We start from the raw sequence: 18022 nt of genomic DNA, 5'->3' as shown, positions 1-18022 counted from the left end.
TAAGTAGTTTTCCTTCATCAAGGAGACAAAGACAAAGAGAGAGAGAGAGTGTGTGAGAGAGAGAAAGAGAGGGTTTGAACTTGACATAAATATTAAAAAAAGGACAGAAAAAATAACTCTGTTTCTATGAAAGTGGTATCTTACACATCTGCCATCAGACCCCTCCCCTTAAATGGCTTCATTTTCAACAAGGCCCACTTCCCATGGAAAACTTGAGACCATTCCTGAAGAATATGCATCATCATAACTGTAGATGGCACTGCTGGAGTAGATAGCCCAAACCAACTCTCAGCCTTCCTCCAGGTACCTAAGTTCACGCAGTATTCAACGGCAAGTTTTCAGAATTTATCTCACCAGTTTCAGAATTTATCAACTTTCAATGCCTTTTTCAAACAGGTTTTGTATTAAATATACTGTACAGGTATTTCCCCATTTACAATGGGGTTAGGTTACAAAAACCCCATCATTCTTGAAAAAACATAACTTGATATTGGCCTAGCCTACACTAGGGTATACACTACAATCTATACATATATGACAGCCTAGCCTATGGTATATCCACAGCCAACCATGGTTTGGTGACCATTAATGTATTTTTATACAACAACTGCCTTATTAGTTGTTACCATATTGTATTATCATACATGAGATAAAAATGTGTAGGCTATGTGTGAACTACAGACCTAAGCTAGCCCAGGTGTTACACTCATGGTATCCATTTGCAAAAGTCAAATAGGATATTAAAGCTGCATTTAAGATAGAGGTAATACAGTAGTAATGAAACTGTTATTTCACTTACAAAATCCATTTATATTGTATTATTATTATACTGATATATTATCATCATAATATGTATAAAAAAACAATCGTCCCGCCTGTGTACGAAAAAGTGATTCTCAGAATCAGCTGATTCAGCCTACAACAGAAAGAATTAGGAAAATAATTTTTTTAGTTGCTAAAAGAAACGAATGCATTAATGGAATTATTATTATTATTTTTTAACATAAACGTACAATGGGTATACAAAGGTAAACCTAACATACCCTATGTTAAAAGTAAAATCAGTAAATTCCCTCACAATCACAAATAAGCTGTTTCCTGCCGATTCATTTGTTTACCAAAATAACTCTCTCTCTCTCTCTCTCTCTCTCTCTCTCTCTCTCTCTCTCTCTCTCTCTCTCTCTCTCTCTCTCTCTCTCTCAGTACTGTACATATATCCCTTAATGAAATGTGAATTACTTTATCACAAACATAAAATTACAATACAAACTCCAAGTAGTTCACGACGCCTTCGAATGGGTTCAGCGCACGTAAGCAAGTTACAATTTTTTTTTTTTTTTTGCTTTGCTTGATTTACTGTACCATTTTTATTACAAGTTTAGTTTATTCTAAGTATGATTAGCACACATAACAGTAAACAAAAGAATACTTCATCTGTAATCACCGTAAAAATACTTAAAATGCTTATTTCATATATACAGGCAAGACAAAACCCAACAGGCTAGCTGTAAGCACCAGGTTCACTGACAGCATGGAATTGAGTGTGCATATGTACATACCCTACAAACTTAATTGCAATTATAATTTGGTTTATAAAACTAAAAAAATGAGAAATGCAGTAAAAATATAAACAAGAATTCTATAGCACAAAATATAAACAAAATAGTGTGTGTGTGTGTGTGTGTGTGTGTGTGTGTGTTCTGTATTAGGCTTTAATGTACCCATGCCTCAGTTTCTCTCTCTCTCTCTCTCTCTCTCTCTCTCTCTCTCTCTCTCTCTCTCTCTCTCTCTCTCTCTCTCTCTCTCTCTCTCTCTCTCTCTCAGTACTGTACACACATATCCTTTAATGAAATATGAATTACTGTATCATAAACATAAAATATGAACTACTCAATCATAAACATAAAACTCCAAGAAATTCACGCCGTCATCATATGCTACTGCCTGTGCCCATTGCGCACGAAATCTAAAATATTTTCAATGTTGTCGTATCGTTATTGCTTCGTAATTTGAAACCATCGGAACTGCTAATCCCATCGCAAACTTGATTTATAGTAAAATGAAACATCGTAAATGGGGAACTACCTGTATACACAAGCTTTACACTGAGTCTCATGTTATTATTTCTAGCTATATGAACTTGTATTCATATTATCTACAGCAGTAATAAATTTCATGATTACTGTCATGTCTATACTTATTACTAACTGCAGATGGTTACCTTTTCAAAAATTAAACACACTTTCACAGTAACATTCTATTTCAACATACAAAATACACTTCCAACATCCGTAGCCACATATAAAATGGAGCAGTTCTCAAAACAGGACACAGCACTGTATTTCCCAAAAATCCCAGTTTCCAGTATGCTACTGAGGCTACTACTAGTTATCACTTACTAACTCTAGAAAAAAATTAAGAGGGAATTTTCACAAATAAAAATGTAATCCATGTTTGGATACACTGCACTTGTCAGTTATTTGTGAGGTTTCAATGTAAAAGCTAACCAAAGATACTGTACAGCAGTAAAAACCCCTACACCTATGCATGGAGACCTTGCTATGCAAATTTTCCTTGATGACAAAAAGTTTCATATTTTTTTCTAAAAATAACTATCAATATCGCCATGTCCTGACATAAGGGAGATATCTTAAACTCGAGGTGATTAAAATAAGTAATGTAAATGGCAATGCAGTAAAGTATAGTTTCATTGGAATAATTCTAGTGGCCACAACCTTCGTTGGGGTGAGCAAATCAAAATTATATGAATAACCACATTAGAACACTAATGTGTTATAGTTATATCATAAAAACAGGCTTGAGAACCTAGAATTACTGTGACCTTTGCACAGAACAATTCAAGTTACACATACAATTATTTATTCATCTATTTACTTTCCTATCATTAGACACTGGAAAAGTTTACCTACCAAATATGCATAAACATCAATTATATTATAAAAATGCCAAAAACTACCTTGCAACAGCTATACTACAAAGAAAATAGACTTAACATCTCAATAAAAGTAATACACAATGGTAAAACAGGAACAGAGCTAAAGATATATGCTAAAAACATCAACTGAATAGTATACGGATACACACAAGCATTTATACATTATGCACATTTATAAAGTACTGTATCATTAACCACACAACAATAATTGCACAGAGAGGAAAATGCAAAAATTTTTTCCTTCTTAAGTTTGTATGGAAATATTCTGCAACTATAATGCAGTACCTTTCATTCTAATATTAAAAAGCATCATGTAACCCAAAAGATAAAAGATATTCCATGGTTTAACAACCAAAAGCAAAACCTGTGTGTATTCATAACTACATGTACTTTCTTAAAAGTAAGATTACACACTGAAGATCAACTAAATGGTCATAACAAGGCATATATATCATTTGTACCTGACATAGGACTAAAATTTCTTATCAAAATAATCTGGGGCTACTAAACTGCACTTGAGGCAAGTATCACTAACTTCTTTTATGGGGGTTCATATCCATTAAGTACCCTAAAATAATGTATTTTACTAAATATTCCATACTTACAAGCATAACTAAGAAAATATTCCATATTTACAAGCATAACTAGGATAAGGTTTCAGAAGAATTTTGCTGTGTACAGAATGTAAAAGTTTTTATAAATCTAGTTTTTTCATACTAACCCATCTATTCTTATTCATAAACATTTGCAATTTTGAATGCTCCCAGACTCTGCTACCCTACTGAAGAATGAGAGTTCACACATTCACCGTCTACATCCAGTTAAGAACTAACCACCCACTTCCCTGTTCATGTAATCTGGACACAAGGCAACAGGATATAACAGGTTGGGAGCTAGAAAAAAAATGCTGGCTAGCCGTTTTCTTTATCATTCTCAGCTTATCTCAATCCCCCAATCATTACAAAATGAGAGCAGCCGAGTCCCTGTCACAAAGCAGCTGTGCCTCAGATGGCACTAAGATCAGCTAATTGTTGGGGTACCGTAGGTGACAGATCCCAAGCAAATAAGGCCTGTCTGACACCAGTGTAATCACTCACTTGAGCACTGTGAGACAGTCAACAGTTCAGAATACAGAACCTGGAACTTGGAAGACTACAGCATAGCAGACAAACTGGAGTTATTTTCCAGAGTCCTGAGTGGACAGGTATCACAAAATACATATCCTTCAGGTCTTCTAAAAGCACTAAGTTGCCTTCAATGATAGAATGCAACACAAAACACGTGGTTCCATCATGACCCATGTCTGAGAAGCAAACTAATTCAAAGAAAGATCGAGGATTAGTTTCTAGCCAACAGTCGACTACTTCACCAAAAGGAAACCCAATTTCACGAGCAAAATGGCAGAGATGGAAAATGAAGCACTTCAGCAACAACAGCCATAATAAAGTTCAGTGACAGCAAAAATCTTTGTACAACAGTGAGGCCAGTCCCCCCACCCCTTCACTTGCTTGCTTCTACTGAACACCTTGTTACAAAACTTCAAGACTAACTGGCTTTCACCAGAGGTATACCTACATAAATGATGAAGGTTTGTGTCCTCATGATAACAAAAATATTGGCAAAACAAGAGAAATAAGGCAAAAGCACCATACAAAATTTACTGGAGAAAGAAATTAAGCAGGAGTTACAAATGAATCATGTGACTAAAAATACCTGATTAGCAGAAATCAACCATTATACTAATTTAAGCAAAAAAAGGAAAAAAAAAAGTTGAAATAAAGGAATTTTAAAATGAAAAAATGTCAAGCAATGCTGAATGGATAACAAACAAGTTGCCAAACCAACAAGACTGTGATTGGGTTTAACCTACAGATCTAGGTGCTGTACACACACTTCTTGGACAAGTTACCTCCAAGAATCTGTTCTAATTGTGACTGATGAGGCTATTACAAAGAAACTATAAATAGTTAATACTTGATCAGCTGTTCTTTCTTTCTGATAAACTAAAGCCAGCCATTAAACAGCCAATTCATACAGTATATGATCAATTTAGCAACAAACCCATTTATAGATGATTATTTCTTTTCTAATCACTGAGGGTTTAGTAATCATTGTGCCTTTTCAGCCTGGAGCTCTAAGAGTTACTCAAGGTATGCAATGACTAAATGTTAATTCAAAGATTTATAAACTATACCACCAAAATTACTGTCTTTTTCCTTCTGACCTGGTTCCCAAAAATAAAAGACCTTAGCATAAAGATTTCAACAAGACTTTCTAACTGTTTTGTAAACAGCTAACTACAGTGTTTGGATAGGTTAATTTCCAACTGTATGTATGAGTACAGGTTATGCGTTGCTTACCATCCAGGATGCATTCCTATAAGCGGAATGTCAAGTAATTTAGATGCCAACCTAGTTTCATGTTGACTACCATAGAGAACAAGCCTATCATGACTTACTTACCTGCATTTTACTTGTAATGACTAAACTGTTAAGTTGCTGAAAATCTATTCTATTTCATACAGTCTCACAACTTAATACAATATACAGTATGTTGAATTCAAAATATATATAACTTTAGCAATATAAATTATGCATAGCCTTGGCTTAATTCATGTGGCAGTTTAACATTTACTGTATCACTGTTCAGCATTTTTTAGATACTAAAGAGAATGATAAAAAAAAAAAATTAGTAATACTGAAAGAGTAATAGTATACCATATTACAATATGTTGTAGTGAAGTACCTAAGTATGTAAAAACTCACATTTTTAATATAACATAAACACAATACAGTATACCATATTTAAGTTTTATGCATCATTACTGCAGCAACACAGCATTTATCTGTAGCCTATACAGTTCAATGCCATACTTTTATATTTGATGTGTGTCAAAAGTGCTGCATTTAATGCTATATACAGTATATAAAACATCAAGTGCAGTGACTAAAGCTACACAGCCTATGTGTTGTTTAGTCTTGTGTACATATCAGTGTCAGCTTTGCTTACTTCAGTGTATCATTGTTCTATATTTTTATAAAAGAAAATACTATACAACATACTGAATAGTATGAAATAAACGAATGCTGTACAAGAACTTTATCACAGTGTATTATAGTACACTGCAGTAGAGAAGAGTAACTGATATGACGTTTAATGCATCAGTAAGTACACTTATAGAAAATTAGAATACAAAAGCAAATAAATGAAAATTCAACTGCCAGCTTTCCTTAGAATTGGCTTAAAAAAGCCATGCTATAAGCCAAGCACTTGCTGAAACTTTTAACCATTGTCTGACGAAATCATTTTAAAGCAATAATTCACAGCTATATGTTAAACAATATAATCTAATAGCCCCAATTAACCATGCTTTTATTACACTGATTTCAATTACAAATGTTGCTGGTTGAGAAAGTATCAGACCACTGTTAGCTGATCAAGATTTTTCAAGTTTCTTGTAAACTAATGAGGCCACAGATGTATGTTATACAGTAATAACTGTATACCACATGTACGGTGCTGTACATACAAAATGGTAACCATTGAAAATGTATATAAAAAGGTAATTTAGCACCCTTGAAGTGTGGTAGCATTGCACTTAGATATGCACTTCCGTTCAGAACTTCTAATACTCTAGTTATTGTGTTTTCATTTTCTTGTTATATATACACAGCATTCACTATACATACACAACACAAATGCAAAACTTTGGATGCCTTGTGTCTGAAGACATTACTTGAGCATGAATATGTAGTTTTGGTACTCTAAGCTGCAGAGACAAAGTTCTTGATTAGGCACATTTGCTTTCTAACACATAACATTTACTGGTAGTTTTCTTTAGTATATACTTTTGTAAAACTACATGAATAATCTTTTTTTATCTATGCAATTTTTAAGTTAGCAGCACTTTAAATGTATTCACACCCCCTTTGGATACATGAGAGCAATGAATATGCAGCCCAAGTTAAACGGTCAGATGTTAAGCAACGCATATCTGTACTGATATCATAACTCTGAAAAGTCAAATCATATGCTCCAAACATTTATATAAAGAAAATACCCATTGCAACCCAAGTATGCAGTCCAGAAAAATCAGGTAATTAGAAAATATTTATCGTATTTGAAATAAGACTAATACTACACAATCTGGAAGGTTCAATTGAAATCTCAAAAGAACCACAACTAATTTATTATGGAAGCCTGTGGTACTCCAGCTATTAAGAGTTAACAGGAACAGTAGAGTGGTTAAATAACTGTGTTATCACGACCAAATTCTTTTTGGAAGACAAATGAGCCCTCAACTGAAAATGAAGTACTTCATATACTATTAAATGCTCAACACTAACACAGGACTCCCGGGCCTGGGAAGGTAACAAAAAAAAAAAATACTTGCAACAGACATCCCTACATATATAGAGCAACTATTTGCTAGATGGTCTTCAGCTACGAGATAAGGAATTGAAATAATTGTTTTTTTTTTTTATGCACATATCAAAAGTATGTACCTTCCCACTCCCCCTCTCTACAAGCTTTAAAGCCTGGTCTTCTTCAAACTTAAAATATTCCAAAAGAACATTATCAATAAAGTCAATAAAGCCAGACTTGGTACCCAACAAGCCATTCTTACTCAAAATATACTATAAAAGACACTAATAATAAAACCTCAAGATGCCTTGAGAGAAAACTATGCAAAAAGATGTAATATAAAAAAGGGAAAGGAATAAAACAGTAGAATGATGGGGGCAGTATTTGAAAATCTACAGACTGAAGAGAATGTTTATATACATAAGAAGGATCAAGAGAAAATGTGACCTCTAAAGAGGTTTGAAGATCCCTCAAAGATGAATGGTTAAAATTACCTGGACCATCAGAGATAACAAGCTATTATCACAAAGCAGCTGATTACCAGGCAATGATGAGCTAATCAGAACACAGTATATGAAGCCATGATAAAATACAGGATTGTAACACAAGAGTGGGAAAGAGGCAAATGATGACAATAGGATTAATGCATTACTCAAACTATACTACTCTACATTTATGAATTTCATTTATTTTTAGAAAAGATAAAACTGACGTTTGTGCTAGAATATTTATGAAAGCACTCAAGTTGAAATAATTAGTTTATCAAAGACTGCACTAAGGAACATGGAATGCACTACAGTATAAAAAAAATACAATATAAAGGAATGGTTGCCTATGCTTCCCAAGTGATAACTGTCGGTTTGACTTCATGTCTTTATAACGAAATTAAATACCTGCAACCAGACACTATGACACAAATTTGTGGATCTTGTTATGGCATTTGACACAGTACCTAGCAAGCAATCACATAGCATTACACAAGCAGAAGGGTACAGGAAGAACTCATTAAGCTAGTGATATCACTGTACCATAACACAAGAACTAGTTTACAACAGTAATGGAAGAAGCCACAAAGGAGAGAAAAGGACATTAGGAATGACGAAAAGGCAAGTGACTTAGCATTAAAAGCAGGATCAGAGGGAAAGGTCACAAAAATGTTCACAAGATGTTAGAGTCAAATAGAAGAGAACTGTACAACAATAGGCAAACAACACTAAAGAGGACTGGGAAATATGCTGTATGGGAAGTGCAGGGTGAACTCAATACTGTACAGTATACTTAAAATTAAACAGATGATGCAGCAAGAGACATTCAAGACTGAAAATTGTAAGAGGAATAATAGACTATTATGTTGAAAATGTAAAAAAAAAAACAAATGGGGAAGAGGAGTATCTGTGTTAGAAGGATACAAAAAAAAAAAAGAGTAGAAAATTCAGTTGCTTTTGGCAAATGGATTTCAAAGCAGGAACTGAGAGGTTAATAAGAAGGAAGAGCAGCAAAAGAATGGATAAACTGGAGAGAGATTGCTAGACTGCTGAAGTATGAGTATCCTATCAACATACTACTATAAAATGCAAACTTACAAGAAAATGAGATTTTTAAAAGGTGTTACAACATTAAGCTTACATGCATGGACAGAGTCCATGGGAAAATTGCAATAAAAATGGGAGAGCAGCTAATGAACAACCAAATGACTGACACAGAATGAGGGGGGGAGAAGTTGAAAAGCTGTAGATATGAAGCAGCAGAATAAATACCAGTGAGAAAGGCCCAGATGTCATGAACCTATATCATGAACCTAACTTTACAGAATTAATGATGAATGATAATTCCTGTACTGTACAGCATAATGAAATCTTTTAAATACCCCATCTAAAGTTGTTGATTTAGCTGGCCTCCTGCCAGCACAGGGTCTTGCTCCTGGGTAGCCCAAAACACCCCACAAAAGGCAACCTTACTTTCGTATAACTGAACATATATGATACTGATTTTTTATACCAGCCCTACATTAGTCTCCCTTTTATTGTTATCAAATCTCATTTTCTACAATTTTGATTATTACACAATAACACATTAGAACATTTTTATTCTATATTGTAGATGCCTGCATAAAGTTGTGTAATTCAGTACTACTCCCCAGCATATAATACAAGAATAGATCCTGTTTATTGATTTGGTCAACAAAATATCAATTTTAACAAATCTAATCCTTATGTCAACATTAATTTTTGTGTTCAAAAGAGGGGTATTATTGTACAGCAATGAACATATTACATTATGGGCTATACTGTACACATTTGTTGATGAACTCATTCTGAAATATGAGGGGCACAACTGGGAAAAGTGTAGATTCATGACAAAAACTTATATAAATTAGTGTGATAAACTGAAGAGCTCATTATACATAAACTATCAGTAATAAATATAACATGCTCATATCCTAATAATAAATACCAATTAACTAGTCTCCTGCTTTCACCCCAGCATGCACCATAAAGGAAAAGAGAGAGAGAGAGAGAGAGAGAGAGAGAGAGAGAGAGAGAGAGAGAGAGAGAGAGAGAGAGAGAGAGAGAGAGAGAATAATTATAAATGACTGTAACTGACCTTATTAACCTACATCAATGGCAACATCCCTTTCAAATTGGGTGCTAAGCCATTGTAAACACAGATCTTCAAAACTAAAAATATTAAACAAAGCCCCAAGCATCTAATCATAAGAAATAATTCAACACACACTTTGAGTGTTTTGGGTTACAAAATAATTTTCAAGTCCTCAACTACATAAAGCAAACACAGATATTTAGTTGATCTTCAGTAATTTTTTGTACAGCAGGTTTGATATTGAGTCTAGTGAGAACATATATGTAAGCTTATAATCATAAATACTAGTAACTAAATCTACAAATCCCAGTACTTAAAAATCACCCTTATTAGAACAATTTGTGCTGCAGATTACAAACAACTTGATATTCAAAGCTAGATTCAGCATCTGAAAAACAGACCATCCTGAATTTAAAGGGAAGGCAGGTAAAACAGCTTTCCAACAAGTAAGAAGCTCCCTTGTAACTATTCTTCCCTACTGAGAGAGAGAGAGAGAGAGAGAGAGAGAGAGAGAGAGAGAGAGAGAGAGAGAGAGAGAGAGAGAGAGAGAGAGAGAGAGAGAGAGAGAGAGAGAGAATGAACTTCTTGGAGGACAAAGAGTAATTCTGAAAAGAACTAGAAAGGGGCTGAAGAAACTAAGACATGGTTATACCCACATGCTCCAGGGCTGGCCAGGCACCATGAAGCCTTGTGAGTATAAATGAAAAACTACCATAACTCTCAGGTATCACAAAAGCAATAGGAAGGGCACCTCTATACATTAACAATACTAGAAAAACACAGAAGACAAATCCTAACGCATTATCATTTCCTGGGGAGGGAAATGTTAGATTCAAGGGAAATACAAGAAAAGAAGTTTTCTTGTGGAAAATACATGACAAATAAGCAATCACTTTACTTAAGGATTAATCAGTAACCAACCACTGCCAACCAAAGTAAGAGAGAACCTGCTCAGATGTAGGTCTGAATTTCGGTCAGTGACCATACGTGAGTCGGCATGGTCCAAAGAGTGGGCCAGAACCAAAAGTACATACTCTGGCACAAGTGCCTGTCAGCAACACAGCATGCAGCCCCTAAGCAGGCAAGGAGCAGTTAACAAAATTGTAATGAATGTGAAAGAGACCCGGTAATTGAATATCCTTGTTACAGATCTGATCATGCACAAAACTTGGCTCGATGACTGAGGTTGTTACATGTATGGATCAGGTGCAGCACAAGTCATAACTAGAGTATGGGCACATGCCTCTCTACCAGCACAGGAGCCTCCCATACTAAGAATGGTGCACGACAACTCAGAAAAATCATTAGCTCCATACCAAGTCACAGCAGGAACCTAGCACAGTTATCTGCAAACATGGACAACAATAGGAGCTCATTACCATCAAAACAGGCACCAGGTATGGTCTGCATCCTACAAGGAGGATTGCCAGGATTTAGGTCTTTCTTCAGCCCTTCTGCCAAGATACTCTCCCAACCTATCATACTCCAAAGACAAAGAAGAACTAGCCCGCCACAGACTGGCCAGAAAAGGTCACTCATAAACACTTGTGAGTAAACCTAAAGCTGCTCCTGATTACTCAGTCCCAGTGAAGGTATCTAGACTAGCATTTCTTCTACAAAAAGGAAAACTCAAGAAATCTCAGAGGATTACCCAAAGGGAAAGAATCCAGACAAGACCCTCTTCTTCACTAGGCAAGACTGAAAAGGGAGGAGAGTGCAAGAAGGACAGATACAGTACCCTATGCACTCCAATGTAGAAATTCACATGAATAATCCTACACTGCAGAAAATATGTAGACATTCACATTAGGTAATGTTTCTCTGCATACAAACCTATGGCCTTGCCTTAAGATAAGAGGCTGATATCTTGTGTGAACAATGCATACACTTGTTAAAATACAGCTAACCTGAGGGCTTTCACACAAAATTCATATAAAGAAGAAATACTGTACACAAAATTCATAAAAGGAAGAAAATTTGCCAAAGCAAGGGAACCATAAAAAGGAGTTACTTCACTATTCCAGTATCTTTGACATATTTGAACAACCAAAAGCAAGCAAGAATAGAAAAGAGCAATATAAGAAAATTTCAAAACCCAAGTTGAGTTCTGCAACAACAGCAGCAACAGGTAGCTAACTACCTTGTTCCCTTCCTTCATTGACCAAACCAGCTTGCATCGAACATATAGTATACCCATTTAAAAGACAGTGGTTTGTTTCCTTGTTGAAACATACCTAGCTTACAATGCTTACATATAAGAGCACCATAATCAACAAAGTCAAATAAAGCTTTAAAATCATTTTACCTGAAAAAGTCTCAACACATATCCATCATCCAAATTGCATAGATAGTCACTAGTTAGATACAGGAGGACAGGAAAGGAGAGAAGGGAAAGAAAAGGAAGCAGCATGGAAATTGTTTACTCCAATGCAGCAAAACATTTTATGGCCAGCAACTCCTTTGCATCTCATACAAGTCTGCTTAAGGCTTATATTTCTGCCACCAAGCCAGGGACCAATGCTAAAACATATACAACAAAAACCTATTTTATCTTGTTTTCCACATTTTACATTTACAAGACACAGGAAAATATTATTCCACAGGAACTTACTGTTAGTCCATTTCACAACATCAAGACATTTCCTTCCTTCAAAGGAATATGAATACTGCAGAGTCGTTATACGATAGACTGTTCAAAATGGCACTCAAACTTAAAACTGGTTATGTAGCAAAAACAGTAGACTACAGTATGCAATTACATTAGGAGATTAGTAAGAAACCACAAATGTAGCACAAAATAATGGATACCATGATCCTAAGGCATTGTCGAAAGAATTTGGTGGCCTTGAAAAAATAGAAAAAAAAATTCTTATCAAAAGCAGCAACAAAGCTGTGTGAATACTGTAAATGAATGGCTCAACCAAGCACTACTGCTAACAGCATGCATGTAGTGCAGTTTGGTGGCCTAAGCAGGCCTGAATAGTGTTTAGTAACAATTAGCAATACGCAGGTTTGAAAACAACAGGAAGAAAAGCAAACCTAGGTAAACGTTTTCTACCAAAATGTCAGACCCAGGTTGACTGAGAGTGAAGATGATGCTAGTCTACCCATACAGTTAGTCATTACAAGCTGAAACTGCATATACTTTCGTCTTTTTAAATTTTGGATAGTCCACCCTTCAGACACCAGGTAAATGTATACTACTGTCTCAATACTTGCCAACAGTACACATTAACCGACAGAGTAACACCTAATAAACTATGCCTCAAACTAACAATTGGCAAAAAAATCCCATAATGTATTCCCAGTGTAACCAAAATCAATTGACCAAGAATTAAAAGGACAATCTTTTGAGTATGAAAAATAAACATATCAAGCACAGATGGCAATATCCCACTAATTCTGATAACTATATGCATATCTAATCAGCTGTCCATCCTACAGATTTATAAAAATATGACTTTCAGTTTTTACTCTGGACATGTTTCACATATTCTCTGTTAATGATTAGTATTTTGCCCGGCAACCCTGAAATTTTATACCAGTACAGCTGTACAGTACTGTATTTTCAACCACTCCTATGTTCACATATACTGCAATCTGGCAGTTTTAACTTCATCATAAACACTGTACCATTTGGATATTATCTTTTAAGCCTACAAAATTTGTATACTTCCATAACAATTCTGACTGACAAGTTCATGGCTTCCAACTAACAGCTAGAGATGCATTTGTCCCTGTACTGGAGCCAGTCAAAAGCATAATCAACTCCAAAGCACAGCATAATTGCCTGGTTTAATATGGTCTTGCCAAAGTTCAAGTAAACATCTAATAAAGGACATTCCAGAAGCAAGCTAAACTTATAGTTCTCAGATCTTATCTTTTTAAAAGTTTCTTGTATATATAAACTCATGCTTCTTTTAATTACATTACAAATCCCACTATGAAACCATTCATTCTGCACTACAAATTCCAATATGAACAATTACAAAAAATTTTGCACTGAAATGTAGTATCTTTTTCCAGAGATAAGAAAAGCCTGAGTAATTTCACTAGTGATTAAGTTAATTTACTGCCTTTTGATAAAAAAAATATATCCGTGGTGCTGATCAAGGTTAAAAAGTTTGAAAGATATTCACACAAAATGTACTTGCAAATGTTTTTACAGCTGAATGCAATTTACATGACAAGTCAATGCACAGCTTATTTAACAGGGCTACCCATTTAAAACTCCTCACATATCATCATAAACAAGATAATCTCTCAATGAAACATTCTTGGAAAATTAAAATGCAAATGTCATCCCATTCTTCATACCTTAATACATAAGGGTGATTTTCTTTTTCTATTACTTTCCCACATTTCAAATAATAAGACATATTTGAAGAATATGCAAAACCTATACAATTATTGGAATGAAAACGGAACAATTGAACTGTCACTCCTCAATATCAAACCTGGTAATAAAAACGTAAATGGAACACTCACCCCCTGTGCCTCCGAGTCGCCAGACTCTTCCATTCCTCCTTCTGGATATGCTTCTCCACCAGCATATCCACTAAGGTCACTTTCCCCATCCCAGTTATCAGCAGACTGCAAAACACAATTAAGAGATAATCATCAATAATCACATAGGGTCAGGATATTTAAAGGGAGGCAGTCACCCGTATATTTTGTCATATTCCTCCCTGCTAATGTGAACATGTTCGACTTCAGTAAATGTAAGTCATCACAAGCATATCTGAACACCAGAGACATTCCTTTCAAATACTGTTCTTACAATATAACAAGATTTTATACAAAACCACTCATAAAATAGCCTTAAATTGCACAAAATGTATCCTTATGCACACAGCAAACTGTTCCAGGAGAGAAAACTCCTCTGCATTTATTAGGCCAACTCCCACATCCCAAAATGAAGCTACTTATCATTCAGCTCTGCCAGACTCCATATGAGAGAAATAGGAAAGTTGGTGGATGCTATTAAGTTTAGCCTAAGATAAAAGGGTCTGTATAGAAACTTTTGTATTAAAAACATAGTTTGTTATTATTGTCTATTTAGGAAGAAGGACACTGGAGATGGCCAAAGAGGATGTGGCTGCTTCAGGCCATTCCCCAACCCAGGGCAAGGAGTTGTCATGGTTAGGGCCAACTGAGCACAGCTGGGAGTTTGTTATGGAAAAATCTCCACTCAGTGGGTTCTTCCATAGCTAATGGTTCTATAAAGGAAGTATAATTCAATGACAGACATTCACTAAGCACCAAAGTTGAAGATATGGTTACTCCAAATACATAATGTACAACTCTGTGTTCAGAAGTAGATGATGATGACGAATGATTCAATAATTTCCGCAGTGATGATACGTTCTTACGAATATACATCCAGTCCTACAGGACATTATAAAAATAAAACTTACAAAAGGCACTTTCACAACAACAAGTGCCCACTCTCAGTATGTCAGGGAGCTCCAAATTGTACTTAAAAAGCCAGAAGGCCACAGAGCATGGACTTCATGGACCTGAATCCCAAGGGAAGTAAGGTCTTTAGAAACTGCAGAACAAACCTGCCTGATAGCATGTCAAAGTCTGTAAAAATTAAATTCTTCAAGACAGGACAGTACTGACAACTCTTATGTAGGAACAGACACGAAACACATGGATGGAAGAATTCAATGCATTGCAGGTAGGCTTTAAGACACCTCAAAAGATGGCATGATTATCCACTTGGGTTGAAAACTGAAGGGTAGGGATGGCAAAGGGTCCAAAAGGTGAACTGTTTCTGCTGAAAGACTTTGTCTTGGCTACAAACTGACACCCTTAGTTTTGAGCATCAAATTGTAGAAGGATGCTTCTGACAAAGGCTTGTAGGGCTGAGGTGAGGTTGCACAAGACCAGACCCAAATCCCATCTTAAAAGATTATCACAGGAACTCAAGGAATAGACTTACTGAAATGACATAAGGGATAAGGAAGACTCCTGTTGTTTCCCAATATAAACCATGCTGACTAAAACTTAAGGCAACAGAATGCCTGACAGCCGAGTGTTTCTTAAAAATCTGTAAAAGAATGAAATATGCTATGACTGGAACTGCCGTAGCATATCTCATCCACAAACCTCACCCACTAACTATGGCGTAGGGTCATGACAAAAGACTAATACTGGGTGGAAATGGATGTTGCAGCAACCTCAAAAATAATTTCTTGCTGACTGCTAAGTAACGAGACCTAGAGCATGATGGCAATCAGTACCAGGTACAAGACCAGCTCTAGCTAAAAAACACTACACACTTCATAATGCTATGTAATATGAAAGTCTTATAAATGAAGAAATGACTTATAAACGAAGAAGGCATGTCACGAAATCACAGATGCTCGAAGTTCTGGAAAGAAGAAAAGTAAGTTAAGTATACCTTAGTTTAACCAGACTACTGAGCTGATTAACAGCTCTCCTACGGCTGGCCTGAAGGATTAGATTTATTTTACGTGGCTAAGAACCAATTGGTTACCTAGCAACGGGACCTACAGCTTACTGTGGAATCCGAACCACATTATAACGAGAAATGAATTTCCATCACCAGAAATAAATTCCTCTAATTCTTCATTGGCGGTCGGAGAATCGCGGGAAGTGCTAGCTGAGGACCAGCAAGAGTGACTAGCTGAGAACAATACCAACCCACCATAAGATTTTCACATCTGAAAAGTGAGGGACTGGGAAAGAGAACTGAAGAGGATGAGAGTGGCCAAGCATCCACTAATAAAAAAAAATTATCAAACTAAATTAGTCTAATACAGCAAGCATTATTTATAACCTACTGTTTCTTATACTGCCTTTGCAAATGGTTTTCAGTGTTTTCAGATTGTTCAAACCATAGCATACAGTCATACTTAATCCTGTTTTTAACCTTTCGCCTATTATTACAAAACATATACATACAATATACAGAAAAATTACAAATTAAATCATTATAATTCTTTGTACACTATATATATAGAATATTACCAAATATAATTTTACTAATATGTATTTTTACTGTATTATAGTACTATATTCAGTTTAACAGTATTAAAAAAATGATAACTGATACTGATAGAAAATTGTCTTATGAAAAAAAAAATCTTATCTACAAACCTACAACTAAAAGACTTAAATTAACCCAACCACCAAGTCACATAAACAGACTAAATATTGATGGCTTGAATGATTCATTCTTGGGTGAGGTGTAAACTGGTAAAAGAAAAGTCAAAAGAAGTTTGACAGCTGAGAAGGAAAAGATTACGGTGTATAGATGGAACGCAAAAGTCAAGTAATGCAGTTGGGAGCAGAAGATATTAAGATAAAATACACTGGTGCTGTCCACAGTATACTGTCAGTAGTAACCCACTACAGGAGAAAGCTATGATTACTGAATCTGCATTGGAGATTTGTAATTCCATGTTTCAACTGGAATTAGAACAGTCACTTGAAACATGTCATACTTGTCACATTTAATTAAAATGGAATCAGAACCACTGCTTGAACTAATTTTTATCTGTCAATCCCCATTTCAACAGAAATTGGGATGGTCCCTTGAAGCACATTCTACTATTAATGGTGAAACATTCTCTAACTTGGTCTATCTGGGAGACTATCAAACAGGTTTCATCAGCAGAGTTAAGTATTTCACATCTATTTTTCTTAACATTCTGTTTTATAAGGGATATCCATCATTTGTAAGTTGACCTGTGTATCTTCAACAAAAATACATCAAGTAAGTTTACGAAGGTCTATAGTGTTTCAACCTTGTTTCAAATGACATGGTAACAACAAAGGCTTACGGTAGGTGATGGAAGGATTTATGTCAAGTTATCAACTTGAAAAGTGGTCATAGTAATAATATCATGATCTTTGCTGGTGTCTCTTTGCTTTACACACGTCTGGTTTCTGTGAAGGTAGTGCTTTTATATCAGTGATGATACACAAGGTGGCCCAATGCCATTACTATTCTAGAGATGCCTCTCGTGTAGTTATTAACATTTTTAGTTGGGATGGGTATGGTCATTAAACATCTCATAACTTAGTGGCAGGATTAACATCTGGTTGACATTCATGAATGGTTCAAGC

At 35.4% G+C, this 18022-nt stretch overlaps 1 protein-coding gene across 2 annotated transcripts in view; it reads right to left on the bottom strand.

Moving 5' to 3' along the window:
• The window catches only part of LOC136851576 (uncharacterized), a 59250-nt gene that overhangs the window by 29655 nt on the left and 11573 nt on the right, over positions 1 to 18022 (bottom strand). For both annotated transcript variants that reach the window (XM_067125849.1, XM_067125850.1), the window contains exon 4: positions 14411 to 14515. In XM_067125849.1, coding sequence (XP_066981950.1) covers positions 14411 to 14515 — 105 coding nt within the window. The remainder of the gene's footprint in view (positions 1 to 14410; positions 14516 to 18022) is intronic.

The sequence above is a fragment of the Macrobrachium rosenbergii genome, chromosome 23 (genome assembly GCF_040412425.1).
Source record: "Macrobrachium rosenbergii isolate ZJJX-2024 chromosome 23, ASM4041242v1, whole genome shotgun sequence".
NCBI lineage: Eukaryota > Metazoa > Arthropoda > Malacostraca > Decapoda > Palaemonidae > Macrobrachium > Macrobrachium rosenbergii.
This window is presented reverse-complemented; position numbering and strand designations above follow the sequence as displayed.